The sequence below is a fragment of the Felis catus genome, chromosome X (assembly GCF_018350175.1).
Source record: "Felis catus isolate Fca126 chromosome X, F.catus_Fca126_mat1.0, whole genome shotgun sequence".
Taxonomy (NCBI): domain Eukaryota; kingdom Metazoa; phylum Chordata; class Mammalia; order Carnivora; family Felidae; genus Felis; species Felis catus.
In genome coordinates this window covers 8,333,323-8,356,411 of record NC_058386.1, presented here as the reverse complement: position 1 = coordinate 8,356,411, position 23,089 = coordinate 8,333,323, and the positions used below count along the sequence as shown (strand labels likewise).

Genomic DNA, 23,089 nt, shown 5'->3' with positions numbered 1-23,089 from the left:
AAGTGTCTATCTACAGATAAATGAATAAAGAAAATGTGACACCTCTCCCTCTCCCCCCCCCCCCCCGCCATCTGCCGCTTTCTCCCTCTATTTGACACACATTTCAGCCACATGTGTCAGCCACAACAAAAGGGAATCCTGCCACTGGTGACAACATGGATGGACCTTGGACCTTGAGGGCATTATGTTAAGTGAAATAAGTCAAGAAAGACAAATGCTATATGATATCACTTATATGTGGAATCTAAAAAAGAAAACCCCCCAAATTCATAAAAACAGAGTGGAATGGTGCTTGCCTGGGGTAGTACAAACTTCCACTTATAAGATGAATAAGTTCTGGGCATCTAGTGTACTATATTGTATACTGGAAAGTTCCTAAGAGATCTTAAAATGTTCTCACCACACACACAAAATATGGTGACTATGTGAGGTGATGGAAGTAGGAACCCACCTCATTGCGGTAATTATTTCACAATATATATGCGTGTCAAATTATCTCATGGTACACTTTAAACTTACACAATGTCATATGTCAGTTGTAGCTCAATAAAGCTGGTGGGGGAGTGGGGAATTATTGGTCCCCAAATGCCAACAGTGTTAGGGTTGAGAAACCCTGCTATAAAAGGGAAGCTGAGAAGTAAAGTCCATAAAATATAGGGCAGCATCTGTCGCTGGGATCCGGGGAAGGTGTTACAATGTGGCCGCGGGACATGGGGCTCTCTGGGACACCCGCAGTCTCTATCTGTTGACCTCAGTGATGGTTATGACGGGCATATGTTTTGCAATAATTCATTAAGCTGCACATTATATATTATCAATTGCTTATTTTAGAATTTGAAAAATATTCTAGCAGGTGGATTGACAGGACAATAGAATGAAAGAGTGTAGGCATTGGGTTGTAGGGAAGAGGCCCCCACCCAAAAGGATCTCGGAGCTATTCTGTGGCAGGGCTGGGCCTCCTGGCTGGGCCTTGTCCTCCTATCCTAAATAGGTTTTAGTGCTCAGATGTGCCCTCAGCTCCTCCTAAACTCTGAGGTTGCGTTTGCTTCCATGGTCAATTCATGGTAAAGTTTTCCTGAAAAAGCAATCACCCCTGGGCTGGCACTAAATGTGGAAAATGTCGACTCAGCTTATAGGCAGGCAGAGTAAATGCAAACAAGGATTTGTATTTCAGGGTCCTGGTGGCAAGGGCAGCCTTCAGTCCTGGAAATGCTGTAACATTTGGGGGCAGGAAGATGAGGAAATTCCACTGTGAGCGTGACACATTTTTTCTTCAAAATGATGCTGTTAGAGGAACTCCTAGAGATTATTTTTGCGTCCTCTCTGGGGGAAATGATAAACATCAGAGAAATTTATTATTTTTTGAAAGAGTGACTAATCAAAAGAGAACATTAGCCAAGCAGGCTCTTAATCTAATGAGGGAATGGGATGAACTTCAGCCTTCTCTGGGGGAGATTTCACGTTCTCCCTTACAGCTCCCTCTGTCACCCAACAGGCAAAACTTGAATTTCAAAGCCACCTGCCATGTTAACATATAGTGTAAATGACCTAGAACAATACCTGCAAATTGTATGTGCTTAAAAATATTTATTGAATGGGACGCCTGGGTGGTTCAGTCAGTTAAGCGTCCGACTTCAGCTCAGGTCATGCTCTCACGGTTCATGAGTTCAAGCCCCACATCGGGATCTGTGCTGAGAGCTCAGAGCCTGGAGCCTGCTTCGGATTCCGTGTCTCCCCCTCTCTCTGCCCCTCCCCCACTCGTGCTCTGTCACTCTCTGCCTCTCAAAAATAAAGAAACATAATAAAAAATTAAAAAATATTTATTAAATCTAAGTGACCGAGTGAATAAATAAACAACATGGGAAGGATAATTAGGAGTAGAGATGTGCAAATAAGACATTTTGATTAGAGCGGTGTTTAAAATATACATTGAAATATACTCAGATAGAAATAATGTGTGGAATTCAAATGGTTTCAGATTGAATAGAACTTCCAGAGTTCTGCCCAATCTCCTAGGTCCCTTCTTGAGTCTTTTTTTTTTTTTTTTGGTGTGTGTGTTTTTAAAAAGTTTATTTATTTATTTTGAGAGAAAGACAGAAAAAGAGAGCGAGCAGGGGAGGGGCAGAGAGAGAAACCCAAGCAGGCTCCGCACTATCAATGCAGAGCCTGACGTGGGGCTCAAACCCACAAACTGTGAGATCATGACCTGAGCCGAAGTTAAGAGGTGGATGCTTAACTGACTGAGCCACCCAGGCGTCCCCCTTCTTGAGTCTTGAACGAGTGGACTGAGAATTGAAAAGGTGTAGGATTCACACCGAAGGGAATTCAAGAGTCTTGCAGCATGAATCGATCATTTCGTTTCTTAAAACGCTTTGTCTTATCTCCCCAGTCCTTTCAAACACAGGAAAACAGTCCTATTGCACTTAAGAATTTAACTCTGACTTAGCAATGGCAATGTAGCAAGAATTATTCTTTGCAGGCAAACGTCATTCCTAGAATGTAAGTACACAGTTTGGGAATGATGGATTATTTCTGGCTTAGGATAATGTTGTTTAGTGACAATACATTTTTCAAAGGTGGCACACAAACAGAGTAAGGTGACTCAACACGGAGGCGGCTTATTCAGGGGTAATGATCAAAGGGCTATGGTTAATAAGGTTTTTTAAATCCAGGGACCCAACACGTGTGTGTGTGTGTGTGTGTGTGTGTGTGTGTGTGTGTGTGTGTGTGTGTGTGTGTGTTTCCTTATATATACAATGAAACTGTTTCTGTAGGGAAAGGGATTTGTAGCTCTGGAGGTTTACTGGCAGGTGTGACAGAGAAAGAAATCCCAAAGCTGGTGAGTGCATCTTTCTACATAGACCACAGTGAAGTAAAGGTCCCTGAATTGGTCCTGGGTGCATTCTCTGAAAGATGCCGTATGGTGAAGCTTATGCTAATTCTTTGCCTTCTTCTAAGGGTCTTTGATGGCATAGCTCTAAAGGGTGCTTTCAGCAGCAGAGCAGAGTGAAAGCGAAGAGGGGACTTTAGCATGTCATTTGTCCAGCTCTGCCTGGATGTGTCAGGGAGCAGGGAGGGCCTCCAAGGTGAATGGGCTCTGTGCTCCCACCTCGCAGAGGGAAAGGAGATCTGGGCAGGGCGTGCTGGGGGCGGGGGGCTGGGGTGAATGTTGAAATTGACCTCTTAAGACTGGCAGCACCCTGGTGACATGTTCCTGTTTGAGGCAGGGGACATTTTTCTGTTATTGCAGGATAAAATATACATAGTGAAGGGTGTACATTACACAAGTCTGAACTGTACTGCTCAATTGAATTTTTATATGTGGGTGCACTTGGGTCACTGTCATACACATCAAGATACAGAACATTTCCAGTGTCCCCAAAGGTTCCCTTGTACCCCCTTTCCAGTCAGTTGCAGCTCCCTATCTTGGTAATCGCTGTTCTGGCTTCTATCACCATAGGTCACACTTGCCTATTTTAATTCAACATTTGAATCTCAATTCTGCAACAAATAGGTAGAATCATACCTTGTGTCCTATTTTGTGTGTGATTTCTCTCTCTCTCTCTCTCTCTCAATGTTTGTGAGAAGAATCCACATCATTCTACGCATCGGTATTACTTTCCTTTCACTGCTGAGTAATACCCTCATGGATAGACCACCGATGGCTCCTGGATCAGAGGGCAGGCGTATAAACAGCTTTAGTAGACATAATCTTAGAGTTTTCCAGAAAGATGAACTGTCAAGGGATTGTCTAGCAGTAGATTCCTCAGGATACCAGCACCCCTGGCTTTACCCTCCCAGTTTTTTTCATTGTCCATCTTGACAATTCTGTTGCCGGTTGTTTTCAAAATATTATATGGTAATGTCGTGTTAGTTGGGTAGTCCATCCAACTAAATTGTAAGGGCTCCAACATGGGGGACACATCTCCTTTCCCTTCTCCCCACCCCTTCTGCCTACACAGAGCAGGGGAAGGGCCACTCAGCAAGTCCAGTACGGTGGGACCCTGAAGAACTGAGACGAGCCGCCCACGAACCCACCCTCCACTGGATTTCTAGCCCTCTTGGGCTTGGGTTGATTGATTTCACTGGGTCTGGAGTTTCCACTCGGCCCTGGCCCCTGCCTCTGTCTGGACTTCGCTTGTGGGAAGCCGCACAGGAGTCCCAGAGTGCCAGGCCCCCGGGGAGGGCCCTCAGCGCCCTCATCCAGGATGTTCTAAAGTGCACGCTTCCACGAGGAATTGTAGAGCAGAGGCCAGTTTTCGGTGGTGTTGTGAACCTCCAATGCGTGCTAAAAATTACTTGGTCCATCTGGCAGCGTTTGCCAAGAGTGTGCGTTTCTTCTGTTTCCGAATTCTCGCTGTGTCCTTTTCCGAATTGCACCTAAGAACTGAGACATAGCGGAGCTCCGGGCACTGCCCTCACCCCCAACTAAGGTTCAGCCTGGCACCGACACCAGTCCTGGCCTTCCAGAAGATTCTTCAGGACTCCCGCTTCCAGCGGGGTTCCCCGGACGTGCCCGGGTCCTGCAAACCCTCCGGGACTCAGTTTACCCAAATAGGCGCGGTCAGGCCAGCATCCAGCCCAGCCTTCCTCCAGTCCGCAGTTCCCCCGGGCAGCATTACTTGTCCCCCCCCCCCTCCCCCCGGGTGCCTGACTCTCCCCAAGGAGGGCTTTGCAAACACCGAAACTCCGCCCTCGCCGGAGCGGTTCCGAATCGCCTTCCAGCGTCAGGCCCACACCCCTTTCAAAGTTAGCGAAAGTCGCTCTTTCTTGGAAACCCAAGCTCGCCCTCTCGCTGGCGCTGGAGGCTTTAGCAGCCCCAGCCCTGGCAGCCCCGGTCCCACGGGCCTGGCAGGGGCGGAGTGGCGGGAGGTGGGAGCGCCGGCCGCCCCGACACCTGTCGTGGGCACGCTAGGTCGCTGCAGCCCCCAACAGCTGGCGGCGGCGGCAGCGACAGGAGCCCTCCAGGAGCGGAAGGAATTGAGCGCCCGCCCATCCCATCTGACTCGGCCTCTCCCCTCTCCTCCTCCCCCTCCTCCTCCTCCCTCTCCTCCTCTTCCTCCTCCTCCTCTCCGTCCTCCTCCCCTCCTCCTCCCCCTCCTCCCCTCCTTCCCTTCCTCCTCCTCCCCGTCCTCCTCCTCCTCCTTCGCCTTCCCCTTTGCTGCTGCCGCCACCTCCACCCGGTCCCTGTCGGCTTCCCGGCGGGACGCTGGTGCCTGCGGGCTTTGCACGGCGCTCGGGGCAGAGAACGGGGCTCGCGTCCGGGGGCTGCCCCGGGATGGCGGTGAAATAGGGGGACCTCGGAGAGGCGCCGCGACCCCAGGCTGCGCTCGGGGGCCCGCCACTCCTCGCTGGCGACATGGGGGACCCGGTACACCGCGAGAAACCGCAGCTGCACTACGCGGTGAGTGTCCCGGCGCGCGCAGAGGCGACAGGGGGCGCCACTCGGCCGGCCTGGGAAGGGACAGAGCGGGGTTGATGGATCCGTGTCTCCCCGGAGGTCCTCTCTCGGGGTTAGGGGCTGCAGGGTGTCGCGTCCGTCACCCCCAAGCGTCGCCTGCATAGAAACTCGGCTGCACCTTAGAATGGGAGCCCCCACCCCGGAAGCCCGCGTTCCTTTGCCCCGCGCGGTGGGCACCGCGTTCGGGGCCAGAAGCCGGGCCGGGCTGCAGCCTCGCTGGCCAGGGCTGAGAAATGGGGCTCCTGGGGCCGAGCCCACGTCCGCCCATTCAGCCTTCCAGCAGATATGCTGCAAGAGCGAGAATAGAACTGGACGGGAAGCAGGGCTGCTCCCTGATCGGAGCGTGTAGCGAGCCGAGCTGACTCTCCGGAGAAAATGCTGCGGGGCACTTGCGGGCGCAGCCCGTTTGCTTCTGGGGAAAAAAGGGTGTGCATTTCCCTCAGAGTCTGTAGCAGAACGGAGTTTGTAATCATTATCTGGTTAATACAGGAGGATGCGAGGGGGTCTGCCAGTGGCGCCTCTCCTCCCTGTTGAGTCAAATTCGCAACAAATACTTATTGGGGACCTACTGTGCGCTAGGCACCGCGCTGGGCACCGGGGGCCTCAGGGCACAACAGACTAAAGGCTCGTGGGCTTTTCCCCCTTTAAAGGAGTCGAGGTTTCCAGGTTAATGACCGACTGACCAAATCCAGATTCTAGAGGGAGTTTATTTTTGAGAAAGAGAAAAGGGAGTGTTTCTGAGGAACGAGTACTACTGAAGAAGGTTCTGATTGCTGCCTGCTTGAAGCAGGCAGACAGCTGTGTTAGCTTACTCCGGTCTTCCGACGTTTAGTTTCCAATTGTGACTTGTGATGTTTTGAGACGGGCCATTGGGACTGTTCTGCCATCTGCTACTTTACTGAGCTTTCCTTGACATGATTTCCACTGCTGAGATTGTACATGCTGCTTTCAAATTGGAGAGAGGCAGGCAAAAAGTTAAGACAGGAATCATCAGTATTTATAATCAGGCTGACAGATATCCATCTGGAATTCCTGTCCTCCAAAATGCACTCGTCACATTAAAAAAACCCATATATATATATATATATATATATATATATATATATATATATATATTTAAAGAAAGGAGTGCAGGTGGACAGGAGGGACAGGTACAGACGTTCTGGGTCCTCCATCAGCTAGGGGACTATTGGGCTAACCTTGAAGCTCTGCCCTTTAACTTTGCTGGGCTGGGGTGGGGCGGGGGAAGAGGGCCTGAATTAGAAAATTATTAAGGTCCCTACCAGGCAAACATTCTAGGAAGCTTATGATGGCTTTCTCTGTTTTTGCCAGTTACTTGCCTTGAAATGCCAAGGGAGACACTAGTAAGTTACTAACCCTCGTTCATTTTTTTGGAGACACTAGCAGCTCAGTGGTTTTCCTTTTAAAGTCATATTAAGGTTCATCCATTTTCGGCAGAGGTTCCTTTACACTGAAGGATCTGGAGTCTGCTCCTTATGTTGATGCCCTTTGATTTTCAGTCTGAGGTCCCTATGCCACTTACAAGGTAGAGGAGTAAAGGTGAGAACTGGTTCCTTAAAAAAAAAAAATCTATTCAGGGCCACCTGGGTGGTTCAGTTGGTTAAGCATCCGACTCTTGATTTTGACTCAGGTCATGATCCCGGGGTTTGTGGGTTCAAGCCCCATGTCGGGCTCTGTGCTGACATTGCAGAGCCTGCTTGGGATTCTCTGCCTCCCTCTCTCTCTGCCCCTCCCTCCCCCCCCCCCGAAAATAAATAAACTTAAAAAAATCTATTCATTCTATGAATGATTATTGCCTCAATTATGCAAATGCATCCCACAACAATTTAAAAATTATTTTCATTCAGTTGTTTCATTCTGCTAAAAGCAGGAACTTAGAGTCAAGCTAATGCTAACATCTCGTGCGCTCTGAAGATTTGCTGATGAGACAGCCCTTTATTCTAGCGCAGATCCCCACATGCATATTTTCTGATTTAGGACTATAAAAAAGAAGATTCCAGAGGGAATTTGTTGGCTTTCAGGTTGGAAGAAGTCACCCAGCTCCTCTGAAGTTTTTCGTGCTTACTTCAGGGAGATGTACCAGTCACAAGTCAAAAGAATGTTCTTTATTAAGTGTGACCCATCGCTTTCCATATTAACATAACCCTCTATGGCTTAATATCTCTTCTAACACTGCTCTTTTCGTCCACTGCCCCCATAGTGGTTTAGGTTAATTTCAAAAGCTTGTTTTGCCTTTTAGCACAAATATTCCACTTGCTTCGCTCCCCATGGTTCTGCCCCACTGGGTGTTGTCCTGGGGCTTGGAGGCTTTTTTTTTTTTTCTTCTTTTTTGGTCTTTGTCTTCCTGAAAAAGAATTACCCTCTGTGTGTTCTCAGTACCTCTTGCCTACTCTGAGATATCATCCACACGGCAAGCATTTAGTGTTCTCCCTTCAGTGCTTCTTCGTCCGTCCGGGGTGAGACTGCCTGTAACAAACCGGTGGTTCACATTCTATTCACTCACCAAACATTTGTAGAGTGCCTATTGTGTGCCAGCTATTTGGCCAGCCTTCCAAAGAGATGATGAAATAGTGAGAATGTTAAGAGTTGCTGTGGACGCTTCACTCCTCCTTTTCAATGGTAATAATGGTCACAAGGAGAGAAACCCAAACACTTGAGTAGACAAGAGCATCCTACATCTATATAGTGTTACACTTTTCCAAAGCACAGCACAACTGTCCTCTCATTATACCATCGTGACAAAAATGTGTGTTAGCGGCTAATGTTCTCCTCCCAACCTTTCCTCCCACGGTTTTCCCACATTCAGTTTATGGTGACTCCATCCTTCCAGCCGGGTGCCGTCCTTGATGCCTTTTGGCGACTTGATCAGATTTGCATTTTGAAGCGCCTGCTTTGAGCCCAGGATGGAGGGGAGCGCGAGGAGGAGCCAGAGTGGATCCTGGTATTTGGGCCAGAGAGAGATGAGAGAAGGATGGCCTACATAGGATGGCAGCTGGACCGGAGGTGGAAAGCAGTTCGCATATTGGAGAGACACTTAGGACATCGGACCAGCCAGTCATGACAACAATCCCCTCGTTATTATTGTCTTTATACAAGTCGCAAAGTGTTGGGACACAGTCTGTGTCAAATCCAGCTGGTGGCTTAGACAGGTTCTCTATTTCGTGGCTGAAGAAATCCAAGCCTAGAGCGGTGGGGGTCAAGGTGGCACAGGGGTAGCTGGTGACAGAATGGAGTGCTCTGCACAAGTGCCCTGATACCGTAGAGCTCTTCTGACTCATTCAGACAGTTGAGATGGATGAGCCGAGTCGTCCTTCCCCCTCCCCGTTCTGTCACCATAATAAACCGACAATCAAATATTGTACCTTCAGGGACTTTATGTGACCGTCCACACTGGGGAATTGCATGGCCAAATACTCTTTCATTGGGCGGATAACAGATACAGACAAAACCCAAGTTTTAAGGTATCTATTGAGTTCAATGCCATGTCTTTATGTCTTTCTCAGTGTTTCCCAGCCTCAGCAAAATGAACATTTTTGGACAGGATAATTTTTTGTGGTGGGGGCTGTCCTGTGCACTGTAGGATGTTTAGCAGCATCCTTGGCCCCTACCTATTAAATGCCAGTAGCATAGCACCCCCTCCCCAGTTGTGACAACCAAAAATGTCTCCAGATATTGCCAGATGTCCCCTGGGGGACAAAGTCGCTCCCACTTGAGACCCACTGGTGCGTGTGATTTTCGTGCGTGTTTTTAAGAAGAGGTGACGATTGGGGCGCCTGGGGGGCGCAGTTGGTTAAGCTTCCAACTTCGGCTCAGGTCGTGATCTTATGGTTCACAAGTTCGAGCCCCACGTGGAAGTCTGTGCTGACAGCTCAGAGCCAGGAGCCTGCTTCAGATTCTGGGTCTCCCTGTCTCTCTGCCCCTCCTCCATTCATTCTCGTTCTCTCGGTCTCAAAAATAAACAAAACAGTGACAAATTTAAAAAAATAAAAGAAGAGGTGACAATTACTGTGTAGTAAGAAGATCTGAAAAGAAAAGACATGGTACATATGATGAATATTATATATACTCTTCAGCGAACATGCAGAACTTCGGAGAGAGGCCGATGCAGAGGCTCAGAGAGAGGCTCAACACAGCACAAGTGCTGGGGACAGAGTAATGGGTCACTCGCTCCTTTTCAGCGATCACGGCCTTAACGGCGTCCTCCTGCTTTTGGTGATCCCCCAGAGTTAGGTGGCTCGGCCTGGGTTAAAGATGACGTTAGCCTACCTTCTCCAACAATCCTCATATGCTTTCTTCCATTAACCACAAACAAAATACTACAGACCTTGCCTGTCTGCCAAGATCATGCAGCACAGGTCGAATTTCATGCCAAGTCATACAATCAAGTATGGTGACTCCTTCAGTAGAATTACTGGGCCGAGCCTTAGTTTTCGAACAGATGATCAGAGGCACTTTGGAGAAGCCCACGAGTACTTTTATCCGAAACAACCCCCTGGAGGCACACACTTACTTTCATCCCCCTTCTGTGAAAGGGGAACAGGAAGAAAGTTTCATGATGCCTCCGGCTAACATAAATCTATGTATGGGGTGACACGTGTTCTGTTCACTGCAGAGTGACAGGAAGCAGGGGCATTAGACGCTGACCCGGGACCGATCCCTGTGGAGCCCAGCTGTCAAGGTGCAGCCATGTCCGCCCCGTGGACCGGTCTACTTCTGAACTCCACTGTGGCTGACCTCACTTCCTGTTTGGTGCGGTCGCCCCACCGTCTCTGCTCTCGACCACAGCCTCAGCGTTCAATGCTGACTGTTCCCTGGCTCTAGTTCACCCCCCCTTGAGGAAGCCACTGGAAGGGCTGACCTGCCTACTCTGGGAGGGGGCCTCTCTTTACCACAAATGGTTCAGGTCTTCACAGCAAAGTTTCCAAATGTGCTCTCTAGGAACATTTGGTTTCCAACGACTTTGAAGCCAGTGAGTTCACTTAATAATTCAGTGGCGCTGATGAGGGGACACTCTTTGGCGATTCTCAAGTCACCCCGAGCTGGGCACCGTTGCAGGGCTGAGCTGATACGGATCGGTTATCGCCCATCAGCGCCGCTGGTGTAGACATCTTAGGAAATTGCGCAGGAGGGCACTGGGCCGCCGCACGGCCCGGAATTCACTTCTGTAGCTGTCAGCTTGTCGCCTGTCTCCTCACAAAGGCAAACGTCTCGCACGTTACAAATAAATGGGAGATTATTGCATCCCCTTAATTAATAGCTCGTCTCATCGTGGCTGCCTTTTCCACCCCCCACCCCCCCGCCACCCCACAGCATGCTTTCTTTTCTGCTGCTCTCAGAGCCTTTCCTTCATGTGGTCCCTTTGGTCTGGAGCTCCCGTCATCTTAGGAAGCCACGTCTCCCACCCTTTAAGCCACTTCCTACTGCACCTCTGCCAACCGTCGGAAAACAAATACTACTCTTTGCCTAGTCCTTTCTGGCTAGAGGGTTCTATTACTTACTCTTCCCGTTCCCCACGTTGTGATGACCCTGGACCAAATGCACTTGAGTCTCACCTTGGTTGTGACGCTATCGTCTAGTCATATGCCGTCTTCAGTGGCTTTCCGATTTCTCTCCGGCTCCTCGCCTGCGGCACTCTCGGCCTTTCCCGCCCCACTAAGTGGCTGCCCGCTCCGGGAGCTGCCACACCCCGGGGTCAGCCCCGCCAGGTCTGTTTCACAGCACTCTCCAAATTCATCCTCTCCTTTCCATCTCTGCTGCTGTCATGTAAACCGAAGCACCGGTCGTCCACGCCAGGACAACACGGTAACCCTATAGTCGGATCATGGGACCAGTGAGATCTTTTAAAAAGCAAATGAAGTTGTGACATTTCAGTGAGCAAAGCTCACCAGTTGGTTTCCATTACGCTTAGCCTGATCTCTTCCTCCTTGACCTTGGCCTTCCGAGTCCTCCTCCACGACCCTCCCTCGCCTTACCCCTGCCCAGCCACATTAGTGTCCCTTCTGTTCCTCACATGTGACCAGCTTGTTCCCACCTGAGGCGTCTCCCCGTGCTGTCCCTTCTGCCTGGGACGTTCTTTGTGTGGCAGGCTTTTACGGTGCCCTCCGAATTGCAGAAGAAAATGTCACCTTCCCTGACGGCTCTTTCCAAAGTGCTTCTGACCCCACTCAGTCACCCCTGATTCTGTCACACTAGCCGCCGCCTTTGTGTTCACTCCCTGTTTCAGGGCAGGGACGCAGTCATTCTTTTCCCACGATGGCCCCACTGCCTCGGGTGGGCCCGGCACAGGGTAGGCACCCAATAACTATCCGGGAGTGGATGATGCCCTTGGTAATCTCGGGCCTTATTTTGTAAACATTTCCTGGCTTTTCTCCTCGTCAGACTTTAGCTGACTTCTTGATTTATTCGGGTCTAGCAGCCTTGTCTAAATACCCCGATTCTGATTTCACTGAAAGACCAGCTTATTAAATCTGTTAGTTGGTCCCAGGTCTAAAATTAGAAATCATAATCTCTGAACTCTCAGAAAGCCTCCGTGCACGGATATTGGATCTGTGACTGTATGTGAGTGAGGAGCTAAGGCCCACCTCTGTCCAGTAAGCACTCACTGAGGATGAGATAGGGACAGGCCTGCTCCGGGGAGAATGCAAAAGGAAGGAGGAGGGAGATGGTTCCCTCTAGCTGAGAGAAAGAGAGAGAGAGAGAGAGAGAGAGAGAGAGAGGCAAAGGAGGGAGAGAGAGAATCCCGAGCAGGCTCCGTGCTGTCAGCGCAGAGCCCAATGCGGGGCTCGAACTCACAAACCATGGGATCATGACTTGAGCTGAAACCAAGAGTCGGGCATTTAACCGACTGCCACCCAGGCGCCCCCCCGCTTGCCGTTGACAGGGACTGCAGAGCCCTTTCTTAGGTCCTGGCCACGTCACTGAACGTTAATTAGCACAGCCCGTTTCAGACTGTAAGCTTTTATTTTGAAATACATTCTGAATACTTAAAAACTTGAAAGATGAAGATCAAATAAAACAACAAGGGCTCCCGGCGATCATGACATGGTACCGCTTTCTCGGTCTTTATAGTCACGGCTTCGATGCAAATAAGGGCTACTTCTCGGTTTGGATGAGTTCTGCACAAAGTATAAGACTAATCTGTTCATTCAAATGTGATCATCGTTACTGAAGGCTCTTTCCTTTAAAGACGTTATGGCCCTTGGAAATGAAAACCGCTCAGGATTTTCTCCCCTCTTCTCTGGTTATTTGACACATCCTTCGAACTCTTCCAACTTAAGTATTTTGTAGAGTATGATTTGAGCGTGTGGAGTGTCGGCTAAATTAGATTTCTGAAATGAAGTTTTCGGAAGAATTTGGAGTTGTGGCTTTGGGGAAGGGTTGCCATGGGAACAGCAGAAGACGTTCAGATGAATAAACTTTAAAAATATTTTTGAATGACCCCTTTCTGCAGCTGACTGAAATATCTGGGAAAGAAACGTATAAGTCAGTCCAAGTAAAATAAAGAGGCTCAAAGTTTCTCGCCGGCATGTGGGGCACCTCTGCTCTGCATCCGCGGAGCTCCCCCATGCCAGGTGGGTGCCGCCCCGCCCGGGGCAGGGCTTCCTCTGGATTCTTCCCTTGGCCGTGTCGCTGCCGTTGTAATTAGATCCACAGGGTAATAATGGTTTAGCCAGAAAACGGAATGTCAGGTTTGCTGGAAGGATTGGAAAATATTATTTTTGTTAAGTATTTATTTATGCGTATGACCTTCAACAGTCCCATTCTGATGTCACTTTGATGGCCTGAGCAACATGTAAAGCATAGCCTTAACGTCGATCGCAAAAGATGAGGCATTCTCCCGCCTTAGCTGCTGTCCGACAGCAGGTAGAAGGTGGAACACTCAGAAAGCCTTAACTTCGGGAACGAACCATCCCTGACGCGCCGGTAAGTGTCAGGGAGCCCAGGAGGGGTCGTGCAGCCTAAAGCATTAGCAACGTGGGGAGGCTGTTACCACACGGGCACAGGGAGGGGCCGGTGTTACCAGAATGCGGTGACTTCCAACCTCAGGCAAAGCGACCCTGGAAATGTACCCCGAGAGGACTGCAGTGAGGGCAGAATGTGGTCCCCTGAGATGAGGCTCCCAGGACTCGGGCCAGCCCGGGGAAGGGCGGAAGTTTTTGTTTTGTTTTGGCAGAAGCGGGGGAAAGTTTGCAAACACGAAACACATCCTATGCGTGTTCGGTTTTCTTTAGGGCTTACTTACATTATGAACGACCCTAAATCCCGGAGGATGTAGAAGACGTTCAGATTGCTTAGAATGTCTCTTTTCTCTCCCCTGTGGGTTCTTGCAACGAGCACGGTTAAGCTAGTAATGTGTTATGCCAGCTCCATCCGTATGTGATGTGCACGTCTTTGAAAAATATTCATATTTCCAGCCTATTCAATAGTGACTTTTCACTTATTATACCATGATATGTTTTACACATGTATTGTAATGAATTGCACCTTGAGGAGCCCCATGCTTCATTCAAACATGCTTTGGTCTAAATTTATTACTATAGGGGCGCCTGGGTGGCGCAGTCGGTTAAGCGTCCGACTTCAGCCAAGTCACGATCTCGCGGTCCGTGAGTTCGAGCCCCGCGTCGGGCTCTGGGCTGATGGCTCAGAGCCTGGAGCCTGTTTCCGATTCTGTGTCTCCCTCTCTCTCTGCCCCTCCCCCGTTCATGCTCTGTCTCTCTCTGTCCCAAAAATAAATAAAAAAACGAAAAAAAAAATAAATTTATTACTATAAATTTTAACTCTAATGGGGTTTTCCCCCCTCTCTGCCCTTTAGAAGAGTCTCATGTAATTGATTTCCCAAACAATGAAAAAGGAAGAATCCTTAACCTTCTGCCTCTACACAAAATAACTTCCGTGAAAAGTTACTCTCACTTGCATCTCCGTTGGTGACGGAGTGGTTGCGAGCGAGGACTGCAGTGTAAACACCCTGTTGACTCCGAGGAACGTGGCAGAAAGTGCCTCTCATTCCTGAGTTAGTTCCCTCTCGAGGCCTCCTCCTACCCACTTTCATAATGTCCATCTTGCTTGTAATTGCTTCTTTAAACACCATATTCGCTACAGAACTGAAAAATCCAAAGGGGCAGAGGCCAGAGCCGGGGGCGTAGCTGGACTCCGTGTCCGTGGTCGCGTGTGGCCTGTACCTGACGCTTCGTGTGTGCTTGAATGCCAGCAAAATTAATTAATAGCTTAGAGCTCTTAGAAATAATTAGGCAGACTGGCAGTAAAAATACCAGCCGATATTTATTGAGTGCTTTCCACGAGCCCTTGACATCCTACGTTATTTAGTTCTCAGAAGAAGCCTGTGAGGTAGGTCCTAATATCACCTCTGTTGAAAAGGTGAGGAAACGGAGGCGCTGCGTTTGGATGTTTCCAGGTCGTAGGGGGACCTGGCAGTAGGGGGTCTAGGATTGGAATCCTTGTCTGTTTGCCGAGTTTCAGTGCTTGGCCCACCACACAGTGGCCGATGGTTAAAAGGGAAGTGGTTTGAGATGATACCTTGGAGATGAGGCTTGTAAAACTTTCATTTTGTAATAATCGTAGACTCAAAGGAAGTTGCAAAAATACCACCGAAAGATCCCGGCTATCCTTTGCCCGGCGTCCCTCGCCGATAGCTTCTTACGTGACGATAGTACAGTATCAAAACCAGTTCGCTGACACTGGTACGGCGCTATGAACGTGTCTGCAGACCCTGTTGACGTCCGACAGGTGTTTTATATGCATTCCCTTGTGTACGCGCGCGCGTGAGCAGTTCCATGCAGTCCCCCCCCCCCCGTGTATAGATTGGCATATCTGCCACCACATTCAAGACCCAGAACTGTCCCACTGCCACAAAAGAACTCCTTCACGCCGCCCCTTTGAAGGCTCTCCCTTACTCCCTCCCCCCATCTCTAATCCAGGCCCCCACTCACCTGTTCTCCGTAAAACGACACCTTGTAAGTGACTCCGTCTGTCCTTCCAGCACAATGGCAGCATACCTGTCGTCGCTCATCATTTTTGCCGAAAACATCCAGAAACGTAACGGGAGAAAGTAAGGGGAACTGATAATGGGATCAGAGAGGATTTTTGTATCCTTGTTGTTAGTAACACACACAATCACAAATCAAGAACATCCCGTTTGGTATTTTTAGCTGAGTGTTGTGGTAATTTTATAAGCCCCGCTCGTGTGTTTTCTCTCGCCGAGTGCTTTTGATGGAAACACCACAGACTTTTTTAGCTTCTGCGTGGCTGCTCCACGCTCCCTCTCTGCATGGCTGTTCCGACGGAGCGTCCATTTCAGGAACGGCAGCCGTGCGGCTGAACTTGCAGCAGCCCGGAAAAGGGACATGGGAGCTGGCGCTCTGCCCTCCCAAAGTATTTATGAGCAAGGATAGACATAAGTCCCGCATGTGTTTGCGGGAGCCACGCTCCGGGCGGCACAGGCTTATGTAAACCCTGGCATTCGTGATACACATGCATTTTTATTCATTCATTTCAAAGGGAGTGGCAGTTCATAGACCTCCCTTGGGGAGAAGTTTGAACCTTATCAAGATTAGCTGTTTCAAAAAAAAAAAAACAAAAAAAACAAACCAAAACAAAACCTTAATAGCTGTTTTTATTCAGGATGGCCGCGGAGTGAAACCTTATCATCGGGACACAGTTAGAAAGACTTCCTGCATTTCTTTGGTTCCCACTACTTAAAAAAAGGTGTAAAACGCGCTGATGCTGTCTGAGTCTGCAAACATAGGCACGCTCTTATTGGATACTTGAATGATTGCAAACTTTTACTGTATGATTTGCCTGGATCTTTATTAGAAATGGAGTAGGCCAACTTACTGCTTTCGATTAGGTAGGCAGATAATGCCATCATTGCCCTGTAGGCACGTCATGTCACCATGGGGGGGCGCTAAGGAGAACCTGGATTTGAAGAAATGGGGGGCCCTCTGTGAGATTTCTGCACTGGAGGACACTTTTTAATTTTGGCTGTCTTAAAAAGAAATGAAATCCCGAACTCCTGGCGTGTGGATGCATACAGACACGCGAAATGGTGCTTCACTATATGATTCTGTCGTCTGAAACGTGGACTCGGCTCTTCGTCCTGGTTAGCTGTTGCTACACTAATAATGTGACATGACAAACTACTTGGAAATTCAGTCCCGTAAGACAGCCATCACTTGTTCCCGTGCATCTGTGGGCCCGCTGGGGCTGGCTTAATTTGGACAGAGCTCAGCTGCTTGACCCGAGGCCAATCTGCTCGTCCCGCAGGGCTTGATTCCTCAGTTAGTTCTGTTCCATGTGGCGTTTATTCTGGGGCCGGGGTCAGTGCGGCAGCAGCCACCTGCCAAAGTGCGGAGGCACAAGAGGACAGCGGGAACTAAGGATTCTTAATGCACGGGTGGGACTCTGGCACAGGCTCATGTCTGCCTACCTGCCGTTGGCCGAGGCGAATCACATGTCCGAGCCTGATGTCAGAGGATAGGGAAATAACGCTTCCTCCTTGATGGGGCCCTGGGAAGTTTGTGAGTGCAGAGAGGGGTGAGAAACGGGGGCAAATCATTTACCTGACCACAGCATGCAATCAGATTCTTCTGGAAATACTGATGTTTTCAAGAAGGTGCAAATCGATCGATCTCATTTTTTCCCCCATTTGGTCAATGAGCTCTTTCTGTCATGGATATCAACATGTATTTCCTTAGACCTAATTAGACAACAAAGGCAAGATGGCGGGGCCTCCCCACTGACAACCGTCCCCACAAGTCTGCATCGATTGGATAGAGACTGAACAGAGATCAAGGGACTATTATAGAAATAGAATGAATAGTAATATTAACATTTAAACAGAATTATCACCGTCTTCCCCGGTTTCCTTGTACTTCGCGGCCCTGGCTCCTCAACCCAACAAAAGGAAAACATTGCGAATGACCTCCCAGGAGATTTTTTTAATCTGCTGGGATATACTGGTGTCACTTCAAAAAGATTTATAAATTTAGCTCCTGTTTTAAAACCTAGAAGAATTGTAGATGAGGTCATTTCTAATTGGAAGAAAAGTATATTTAATCCTTTGGTTCAAACAAATCAGAGCCGGCCTTTGGAAATTAGATGGTTAATTTGATCAATTTCGACATGTAAATGGATAAGCTAAATTAAAAATAATGCACACACGCAAAATCTCCTCTCTGAAGTTTAAAACCTTTGCCCTGTCTTCTTCCACTGTATCAATTGTTTGAACAGTTGCCAAATCCTGGTGGTTTTCTCCCCCCACCCCCAAGTTTGCTCTGTAGTTGATCTCACCTAGTAGAGCACCTGCTAGATTTCAGTCATTCGGTTGTCTAAATCAGGGGTCAGCAAACCATGGCCCATGGACCAAATCCAGACTGCCGCCTGCTTTTTTACAGCCTACAAGCTAAGAATAAACATTACATTTTTAAACAGTGGGGAAAAAAAAATCAAAAGAAGACTGTTTCATAACATGTGAAAATTATATGCAATACAAATTTTAGCATCCATAAATCCAGTTTTATTGGAAACAGCCACACCCATCATTTATATATTGACTATGGCTGCTTTCACGCTATGACGCCACAGTTGAGTGATTGCAATGGACTGGATGGCGTGAGACACCTAAACTATTTATTGTCTGGCCATTTACTGAAAAAGCTTGTGGATCTCTGGTCTAAAATTATGCTGCGTGTTACCACAGACCCTGTAGATAGGTCTAGTGCTACGTACGAACACAGGCAGAAGAAAGGAGACACACATCTCCTTTGAGTAGAAGGGAATTCTGGGAACATGCAGATAAGGGCAAAATACCATTGAACATTCATTTATTTGGCAGTAGGTGTGGAGAACTGGGTATGTGTCCAGCACTAAAGGAAAATTTCGAAAAGATAATACCTAGTTTCTACTCTCAGGCTTCCTTTGGATGAAAAGTAAGATGCATCCACACATAGGTCATAGTGTCTGACACCTATCTGCCTTGTCTAATTCTCTAAGTCACCAGAAAACCCTTTGGAATTTTTAAGTTGAGCCTAATATCTTTTTTTTTTTTTTTTTTTTTTTTTTTTTTTTGCCTAGCTTCTTTTGTAAATATTCTAGGCAGAATAATTTTCATGAGCATTCCTATTCTTACCAGTTGACAGTTGAGAATTGAACTCTGAAAAATGGCATTTTCTCATTGGTTGAAAAATGCTGGTTCCTCTTGTTTTGCATTTGCGATGTTTACATTAGTATATCCCGAACTCCCTCCGAGGAAAGAATGTAAAGGGCCTCCAAGGGCTGACCCTTAAAACACCACTGCCCTGTTCATTAAACTCTGTAGCGCTTGCTGCATGCTTAGCTACAAGAGGTGTGTGGTGAGAGAGCTCTCAGTCCTGCCAGTGCAGCCTGTGTTTTGCCAAGGGATGTGGCCCCATCTTATGCTCTGTGATGTTTCTTTTGGCTGACTCGTCCACATTCTTGTGACCCTTTGAATGGAGATGTCTGTACAGCTTTCGGCCTACAACATGGCCTCCTGCTATCATTTCCTGCAGGTCTTGTCTTAGATCTCAGCAGCTTCCTGACTAAATGTCACCTTGGTGTCTCCTAAGAGGAGCTTGGGAGGCCCGCAAAACCTGGTTCCCACCAGATATGAGGCCTGATGTCCGTGAGTCGCCTTCTCATTGGACTCTGCAGGAGGGTGAGCCTGGAATTCTCTTCAGTTCCAAAGCGAGGGGCAAGGTGGGGCACTGATCAGAGTACCAGGAAAATGCCCCTCAGGGTGGGGATCACATGACCCCAGAGGAGGAAATTCCAGTTGAAAAGAGAAACCAGGTCAGCACCCTTGTGAGGGCGCGTGTACCAGCCTCAGAAACCGGCAACCTGTGGCCCGTGAAGGCTGCTATCAGAAGTCCATGGATTGGCCTGAGTAAGGGCGTTGTGTTTTATGGTAGCGATTGGGTGGTACAAACCCAGAGCGAAACATGATTTATCTACTCTCACAGTTGTGCTGGGCTGGAGGGTAATGCGGAAATGACTCAGTTTCGTATATTTGTCATGTTAACCAATGGTCAATTCATTAAAAGAGAAAGGCAATGTGGGAACAATATTTTCTCGAGAACTATAGTGTATGTATATATGGCTGGCGGAGGCAACCTCCAACTCACCGTGATAAGAATCTTGTTATTTTGTAGAAGCTATATAATATCCCTTTGTGAATTAAATTAGAAGATCTCAAGGAGCGTTCCCTAAAATAACAGATCTATGATTAACTGGGAAGTGCTCACAACGTTACCAGGTTGCCAAGAAAGCTGGTGGCTTTTTGACTAGTCACAACTTTCCAGAATATTTTTAAAGAGAGTTTAATGTCTAGAAACTTTACCAAAGCCCTTAAAAAGCTGGGGAACTGAATGTCATTTGGGAAAGTTTTGTTTGCTTGATTCAGACTGTGATCCAAATTTGGAGGAGACGAAACCTCTTCAGGGTTTCTTCCGCAAATAAAATAAAGAATGTGTGCTGTAAACTGTTTTAACCTGTTAGACTTTGTGCTTTTTTTGTGGGAAGGGATGCTGGAAGTGGATAAAATGGACACTTTTGACTTTAATGAGGAAATATTGCATGATGGAAAAATGCGGTCTATTGGTTGGTTGTCACCAGCTTTTTATTCTCCAGTGGAGAAAACTTGTTTGTAAGACGGATCTTCAGAGGTCTCTTCGCAACCTTTGGCTTATTTGTTACCTAAACAATTTTAAATATTACAGACACCAAAATCTTTGTATAGAAGAAGTAGGATTCTGTTAAAGGAGAAATGTTTTTGATCTATATTTTGTGTGTGTGTATGAAAATATAATGATTTCTACAAATCTATGGTGACAGAAGGCAGATGAATGGTTGTCTAAGGCTGGGAGTTGGAAAGGGGGTGAGCGCTAATGGGCACCAGGGTCGCTATTAGGGCGATGGAAATGTTCTGATATTGGATATTGCACAACTCAGTAAATTTACAGGTGAATTTCATGGCATGTAAATTTCACGTCAATAAAGTTGATTTTAAAGAGTATGCACTGACTAGAGAATCGAAAAGTATTTGTTACTAGCATTACAGCCTACTGTTTTTGCTTCTAGGCCACCCTCTTAGAAAAATTAAAATGTAATAAATGACAAAAAGCACCATTTTTTTACTATACATTTGTGGATGATACAGAAACATCTTGCTGCACTAAACACCAGACTTCTAAGAAATTTGACTTTCTCAAATCCAAAGCCAAAAAGGCATCTGAGCAACCATCATAATTGTCTACATAATTTGATGAAAATGTTTAAGACTGGATGATGGTTATAGTTGCACAATTTGGTAATTGGCTAAAAGTCATTGAATTGTACGTTTAAAGTGGGTGAGTTTTACGATGCATCAATTCTACTATGATAAAGTTAACTTCATAAATATAAACGTGAATATATACATAGAATTCCTTTGGTGACATAGGTCCAATGCCTGCATTCCATATAATGAAGTCACCACCACAGGCTCGTACTCTTCTCCTCCTCATCAACATTTGGCCTTGACTGTGTGACCCTGAGGTTTCCTTGAGGCTGTTGAAATTATTACCCTAGTTGAAAGAGATTCTACTGGAAACAACTTTTCACTTATTTTTTTCCCCTTTATTTTCTAGCACAATGGAAATATCCCATTCCAACATTACCTTCTTTTCTTTCCTCCTTTTTTTTTTCTGTTTATCATTCCCTTGCTCTTGTGATCAAGGTCATTCATACCCCGTGATTCCATTCAGATGGGCTTTTTCTTTCACAGCAGTTAGGAAAATGGTCCCGTGATAGCTGGAGATGTGTGCGTTAACCCGAGGGACCTGCCTGTTAGATGGTCTAGCACAGACAGACACATGCAGTTGGGTAGGGACGCCTTCCTCTGTAAACCTACAGTATAGCATCATTTGTTTAATGCCTCTGTATAATTCACACATTTAAATATACGTCATACACTGAACGTGTTCAATCTGGTGGGTTTTGGTATATCCACAGGACGGTGCAAGCATCACCAGTAGCTAATTTCAGAATATTGTGTCCCCCCTAAAAGAAAGCCCGTATGCACTGGCAGCCACGTTCCATTCAACTCCACCGCCCTCCAGCCCCGATTGCCACCAGTCTGCTTTCTGTCTCTATGAATTTGCTTATTCTGGACATTTCGTACAAATGGAATCATGCACTATTGTGGTCCTTTGTGACCGTCTCCTTTCACTTAACATAATGTGCTCAAGGTTCACTTGTGTCGGATGTATCAGTACGTTTTATTGCCATATGGTATTTCATCCTATGGAAACACCTTGTGTTTATCCACTCATGACTTGACGGACGTTTGGATTGTTTCCACCTTTTCCCTGTTATGAATAATACGGCCATGGGCACTCATGTATAAGTTTCATATGGATGTATCTTTTCATTTCTCTCGGGTATATGCCTAGGAGTGGAATTTATGGGTCACTGTGGCAATTCTGTGTTTAGCCATTTGAGGAGCTACCACACTGCTTTCAAATGGCCACGCCATTTCACAGTCCCACCGGCAGGGTATGAAGGTTCCAATTTCTCCACATCCTCATCAACACTTGTTATCGTCTGCCTTTTTGATCATAGCTATCCTAGTCGGTGTGAAGTGCTACCTCAGTTTTGTTATAATTGGTAGTTTTAAGCAAACGCACAAAAGAAGGCAATTATTTGCTTTACAACACAATTTTCTGTAGTGCTCTTTTTAAAATCACAAAACTACCCGTATAATTAAAACAGTGTCCTTTAGAAGAAATAGCTCACCACAGGCTGCACATTCCAGCAGTATCCATTACGAAAAGCAAAGTGCACACAAAGCCCCATCCTCCTGTCCTTGCGGAGGACTGGGTCTCCTTGAGCATGGAGGCCCTGCACCACCTTTGCGGTTGTCCCGGGACACAGCAGGGGTCCTCCAGCTCAACAGCTCTCTTGGCAGCAAGACTCCGAGAAGGCCAGAGGGCGTGTGGCCACAGGCCCCTGCCTGTGCTCCTGAGTGAACCCTTGGCATAGATAGCCAGTGAACCGTGGGGTGCAATTCAGAGACCTCCCTCTGCCTTCTCTGAGGGCTGTGGAACCAGATTGACCTGGCTGGGGCCCTCCTTGTATCTGTCACACCTGCAGAAGTGACGTTTAGGTTAAAACATCCAGGCTGGACAGGCCTTAGGTGGCAAAGAGAAGGAGAAAACACCCCAGAAAGAAGGACTAGTTTGCGCAAAGACTCCGAGAAACAAAGAGCATAACAGGTTCAAGGAACTGAATGAAGAAAGTCCAAAGTGAGTTGGAGGGAGAATGGCATAAGAGGCATTTGGAGAAATGAGTCGGACTGAGCAGGAAGAATTGTGGGGTCTTGTACGCCACAGAGTTAAAGGTATTGGATCGTAACCTAGGAACAAGAGGAAGCTATTGAAACATTTTAAGCCTTGTGACGGTGTGTGTGTGTGTGTGTGTGTGTGCGCGCGCACGCTCATGTGCGTGTTATGATCAATTTCCTCATCCATAAAAAGGACATGATGAAATTGTGTTACAGCCTTTGAACACTCGAGATAGGAGGTCCTTTATTACCAT

At 47.4% G+C, this 23,089-nt stretch overlaps 1 protein-coding gene across 3 annotated transcripts in view; it reads left to right on the top strand.

Annotated features, from left to right (window-relative positions):
- ARHGAP6 (Rho GTPase activating protein 6) overlaps positions 1-23,089 on the top strand; it is a 532,244-nt gene that overhangs the window by 297,392 nt on the left and 211,763 nt on the right. Inside the window, exon 1 of one of the 3 annotated variants that reach the window (XM_023248925.2) lies at positions 4,730-5,404. The exons of the other annotated variants lie outside the window; for them this stretch is intronic. Within the exon in view, the coding sequence (XP_023104693.1) occupies positions 5,360-5,404 (45 nt within the window). The 5' untranslated portion in view covers positions 4,730-5,359. Of the gene's footprint in view, positions 1-4,729; positions 5,405-23,089 lie in introns of those variants that run through there. 3 annotated transcript variants of the gene reach the window in all.